Source organism: Microtus ochrogaster, chromosome 7 (assembly GCF_000317375.1).
Source record: "Microtus ochrogaster isolate Prairie Vole_2 chromosome 7, MicOch1.0, whole genome shotgun sequence".
In the NCBI taxonomy this organism is placed as follows: domain Eukaryota; kingdom Metazoa; phylum Chordata; class Mammalia; order Rodentia; family Cricetidae; genus Microtus; species Microtus ochrogaster.
Window position 1 is genome coordinate 15365516 of NC_022014.1, and position 5587 is coordinate 15371102.

At 48.1% G+C, this 5587-nt stretch overlaps 1 protein-coding gene across 2 annotated transcripts; it reads right to left on the minus strand.

Moving 5' to 3' along the window:
* Positions 1-225: 225 nt before the first annotated feature.
* Positions 226-1856, minus strand: LOC101986919 (C-C motif chemokine 4-like). Of its 2 annotated transcripts, none has more exons than XM_013347158.1 (3): positions 1781-1856; positions 854-968; positions 226-298 (listed from the first exon to the last, which is right to left on the minus strand). In XM_013347158.1, the coding sequence occupies exons 1-3, from the start codon at positions 1854-1856 to the stop codon at positions 226-228; spliced, it is 264 nt and encodes an 87-aa protein (XP_013202612.1). The 2 variants fall into 2 exon arrangements, with proteins under 2 accessions (XP_013202612.1, XP_005349407.1); XM_005349350.1 differs by having other exon boundaries at positions 226-313.
* Between the last annotated feature and the right edge of the window lie 3731 nt (positions 1857-5587).

The window sequence follows — 5587 nt, forward strand, 5'->3', positions numbered from 1 at the left end:
GAGTTGTAAGCCAGCCTGGTGTACAAGAGCTAGTGCCAGGATGGGCTCCAAAGCTACAGAGAAACCCTGTCTCAAAAAAAAAAAAAAAAAAAAAAAAAAAAAAAAAAAGAAAAAAAAAGAAAAAAAAAAGAATTGGGACAGGAATTCTTAACGGAAGGAGCAAGGGAATTCTCCACGGAAAGTGAAGGCTCAGGAGACCCTCCCTGATGTGGCTCCTCCTGCAGCTCAGTTCATCTCCAAGTCATTCACGTACTCGTTGACCCAGGGCAGGCTGGGGTCAGCACAGACTTGTTTGCCCCTTCTGGTCAGGAATCTGGAGAAGAAGAAGAGGACTGATGAGAATCCCATGGGACCTTAGAGGACATCTATCACTGTCCTTTGCCTGTGATAGGAAACTCATTCTGTTTGAGCATTGCTTCTATGGGCAACCACAGTAGATGGGATCCTTCCTGGATAACCCTGACCCGTCTAGACTTCCTATAACTCTGAGCCCTGGGTGTGTAGCTGTGATCCCAGGGGTTCCCTTTATTAGGAAATGATGGGTTTTAGGATCAATATGACTAGGTCGTCCAATTTTTCATTGCTCCTTGAAATGGCCTTTCTATGTATAGTATGCATTGTTTTTTATTGCTTCTGGTTTCATAGCCTCTGGATATTATAATCCTCCTCAAGAGTGTCCCCTTCCCCATTTTAATGACTGTCCAGCAATTTTCAGAACTTAAAAAGTGACATCACGACCTCGCTGTTCTCTGGCACAGCTTTGATTCTTAAAACTGAATCCCTTCTGGTCGATAGTTCTTTCACCTGCATCTGGCCCTTTTTGAGTCTTGCCCTCACCCCAGTGTATACTTACACCACAGCTGGCTTGGAGCAGAGGCTGCTGGTCTCATAGTAGTCTGTCACAAATTTGCGAGGGAGCTGCGAAGAGGTGTAAGAAAAGCAGCAGGAAGTGGGAGGGTCAGAGCCCACTGGAAGAGAAAGCAAATGCAAGGTCAGACCTGTGCCTGGTGCTATCCATTCTAATCTTCACTGAGCATCCCTATCACTAGAGCTGGAAACATGGTGCCCTGAATGCGTGGCCATCCACACAGAGTGGGACTTTTACTCTAAAAAGACCTTCCTCGAAGAAGAGAGAAAAATTCTAGAAGATTGAAACTGGAGTGAGAATCAGACAACCTCCCATTTCCTTCATGTTACAGGTGGGGAAATCAAGGCAAAGAGACAGACAAGCTTAAACCAGAGAGAAAGTCAATTCAATACCCGGCTTCCAGCCCACCATTTTCCCTTATTGACTGTTAACTCCTTTTCTTTCTTTCTTTCTTTCTTTCTTTCTTTCTTTCTTTCTTTCTTTCTTTCTTTCCTTCTCTCTCTCTCTCTCTCTCTCTCTCTCTCTCTCTCTCTCTCTTTCTTTCTTTCTTTCTTTCACTTTCTTTCAAATTTTTTTTTTCCAGACGGGGTTTCTCTGTGGCTTTGGAACCTGTCCTGGAGCTAGCTCTTGTAGACCCAGCTGACCTCGAACTCACAGAGATTCACCAGCCTCTGCCCCCACCCCCCAAGTGCTGGGATTAAAGACATCTACAACCACCACATGGCTCCACTGTTAAATCTTAAGGAAACAGGAGTTTGAGTAGTAATGTTTGGTAGTCTCTACGTTTAATGACTGACTCTGGAATCCTCCCAGCTCCCTTTTGCCCCATGCCCAAACCCCAATGTTGGGCTGGCCCCAGCTGGAAAACTGAACCCACTGGGTCTCAAAGCAGCAATGGGAGAATCAACTTACTTGGTGCTGAGAGCGCTGGAGCGCAGAAGGCCGCTGCAAACAGGAGGAGAGAGAGGGTATATGCGCAGAGCTTCATGGTGTTGCTGCAGGAGGGGTCTGTACAGAGCTGAGACTGCAGAGCCCAGAAGCTTCAGAAGCTGGCTGAGTGTTGTGCTGCTCTGAGTTGGAAACCCCTCTTTATAGGGACTATGGGGCTTGGGACAGAGGTTGGGGGTGTAGGGAGGAAAATGGAATTTCCTGAATAAAGATGATGTCATGGCATCAAGAAGGAAACTGAAGTTGGCCGAAAGTGAAGAGTTCCTCCCTGTTTGTCTTCTCCCAGCAGTGACATCACGGAAGAGAAAGGAGGGAGCTGGAGCAGAGAGGTGGGGTGCACGCTGGAGGGGGAAGTGGTACACCAAAGAGGGTGACTGAGATGGGTGTGTGTGAGAGAGAGAACCCCAGAGGAAGGATGCAGTGTTCACACTTGCTAGTGAGGCAGAAAAAAAAACAAGTATTGGAAACACAGATAAAGAATGTTCTAGTACACAAATAAGGATTGATACCTAGTGATGCGTATATCCTACCGACAGAATGTGTAGCCCACCTAAGCATACAGCCATTTTTTAGCCAGTCCCTAGGAAATGCCTCATGTTCCTAGCCTCTGGGGACCTGTGTAGGAGATCCAGCCTACCAAGGCTGGGGGGAAAGTCAGAATCAAAGTAGGGCAAATGAGGAAAACTGGACGAAGGATCCAGTCTTGTTCAACTTTGGCTCCATTACCCCGACTCACCTGCTTGCCCCAGTCCTCACAGTGCAACAGGCTCCTCTCAGAGACAGAACATAATCAAATAAGGAGCCAGACCTCCTCGGTGTTTCCAAGTTAAAAGTTGGAAGGGGCAGAGCAGAATCCTGGGGTCCTTTGTGGTCATTTCACAAAGAACAAGCTTCTCCTACCTCACTGTTCCTCTTCTTACCTGTCTCTGCTGTTCTTTCTGTCCTCAGCCTTGTCACCTAACTCCCTGGTCATGTGTTCTGTGTTCACCGACAGCATAGAAGCTGGTCTTTCTCAGGACTGTTCAGGGTTGATGCAGCTTCGTCGTCACACATCAAGGATTTGGGTCTTGGCCTCTTGGTCTGCATGGACTTCATTTTCCATGGCATTTCAATTCAGGCAACATCCTCCTTGTCTGCTGTTTGTCAGGACAGAGACCCTGGAATACAGTCTCGTCGTTTCCTCAAGGAGACCTAGCCTGTTGATGCACGGACAGTGACAGAAACAACCGTCCCCTGAGGTGGAAAATAAGGTGGGCATGAGAGGTGGTAACAGAGCATCAGGGAGTCTGAGGATGAAGGCTATCGTTCCTGTGAAGATAGAGTGCTGAAGAAGGCTGAAACTCTTCGGGTTAAGGAGGAGCCTCTACCTACATCAGGCAGTGTGTTCATCTCCGTTTCACTGAGGGGCTGCCGAGCCATCTGAACTGGGGCACAGGAGGATGGCAGATATGAATGGATGATTGGTCTATGGATCTCATTGTAAGCAGGGCATCCTCAGAGAAGGCAAAGTCTATTCCAGAAGTATAGAATTGAGTGTGTCTCAGACTTTACCACATTGCTTTCATATTGCAGAAACACCAGGGCATGTGGAGGACTCCTTTAAACCAGTGGTGTGAGGCAGAGCCCATCCATAGTCTGACTCCAAGCTGGTCCTTTCTTCCAGTGGTTGCTAACTCTCAGAAAGTGGGTACTTGGGTATTATGACTATCTTCAGGGTACCAGAGGGCAATAGACTCTTGGGAGAGATCCAAGATCCATGGAGGAAACAGGAAATGTCCATGCGGATAGCTTGGCTTCTCCTCCGAACAATGTGATGGTTAGGACTTTTAAGGAGACCACTGAGCACCGGGAACCAAAAGTGCGAGAGTGCTTGGATCTAGGGTAACCCTAGAGTGCACATGCTGAGAGGGAGAGCACAGTGAGCTGCGGCACAGACTCATTTTGCAAAGAGAGTAAACCAAGAATTGATATTGCCAGTGTGGTATCTATGTCACTTGGGGAAATGGGAGCAGACATTGAATTGTGGGTGGAGGAGAACATAGATGGTTACTTAGAGTGCACGTTTAGAGCGGCATCCGTAGCCGAGGGACGAGCTGTAGTAGCCCATCAGCTACTGCCAGACCCTGGCCAGTCTCCAGTCACAGCCTTCTCCTCGGCTGTCTAGAGTAGAGGGCAGTGATTTGTAGGGTGTACAGTTCCTGAGAGAAGCTGCCAGTCTCTCTAGTTTGGGTGGACTCAGGAAACTCTCAGCCTTTCTTAGGAAGTCACTGCCTTTGATGTTTGTACATGTGTTTCTGCCCTCTTCCTGTTCTCCTGAGACAACAGCCTGGTAAAGCTTTACAGAGCACCTACTATGTGACAGGGGCTGTGTCAGTGTTGAAGGACTGCACACCTACTATGTGTCAGTGTTGAAGGACTGAGCACCTACTATGTGTCAGGGGCATTTTCAGTGTTGGAGGACTGTGCACCTACTATGTGACAGGTGTTGTGTTAGTGTTGGAGGACTGAGCACCTACAATGTGTCATGGGCTTTTTCAGTGTTGGAGGACTGAGCACCTACTGTGTGTCAGGGGTGGTGTCAGTGTTGGAGGACTGAGCACCTACTACGTATCAGGAGCTTTTTCAGTGTTGGAGTTTCCTATTTTAAATGGACGAAGCACAATTAATAAAAACTCAGGGTCAGAAATTGTGTTTCATCCTGAAGATCTAAAAAGCAAACCAGCCAGCCACTAGCGCTTACCTCGCCCTCAGTCTGACATGGTGATCCTGCCTCCAGGATTCTCAGAACGAGACTGAGACTAGAACTATCTCCCCACTCCCCAGTTTATATTCCTCTCTAGGGCTGGGAGTAAAGGCACACACCACTGGGATTAAAGGCATAGTCCTCCCGATTTCTATGGCAACTAGTGTATCTACTGGGCTTAAAGGTGTGTGTTACCATAATCTGGTCTGTAAGGCTGACCATGGGACTGTTCTCTTCGCAGATCTTCATGCAGTCTTTATTTATTAAAATGCAATTGAAATGCCACTGTAAATGGTGTTTGCGAAGTGTTGAGAGAGGCTTCCTAAAATGCAAGGCCTCGGAAGAGAGACTGCAAGAGTGCAGGAGGAGAAGAGAGGAGAAGTGCAGTGGCTGGGTAGGGAGGGGTGTGTTGGGAAGAAGGAGAGGAGTGTGGTGCGAGGGTGGGAAAGGGTGCCTACAGTGGGGGCTGGGGAGCAGTGTGGTGGGAGGGTGGAGAGGGGTGCGGTGGGAGGTGCGGAGAGGTATGGTAGGGAGGAGGAGTGCGGTGGGAGGGTAGGAAAAGGTGCAGTGGGATGGTGGGGAGGAGTGCGGAGGGAAGCTGCCTTGGCTCTTGTACCCCTGTATGGCAATTATGACTGGCTGTACAAGATCTGCTCAAGGTCAAGCCAACAAAGCAGTCAGAATGTGAGCAGGCAGGCAGCAGTGGACTTAGTGGGTATCAGAGAGAGGGAGAGGAGGTGGGGGAGGAGAGAAGAGAAGAATAGGGAGGACAGTGGGGAAGAGATAGGAGGGGCGAGGGGAAGAGGAGGACAGAGGATAGGAGGAGGAGAGAGCATATTGAGGGATCATCATAGGGGTAGGGAGGACTAGGGTGGATTATGGGTATATCCATGTATACATATGCCAAGTTGTCAAAGAAAAAAGAAAGGATAAAAATGCAAAGTGTGAATTTTTAAAAGAAAATTACATTAGGTTGTTCTTCTTTTACCAAAAAAGTATGTATGGTGACTGTAAAACTTTTAAAAACT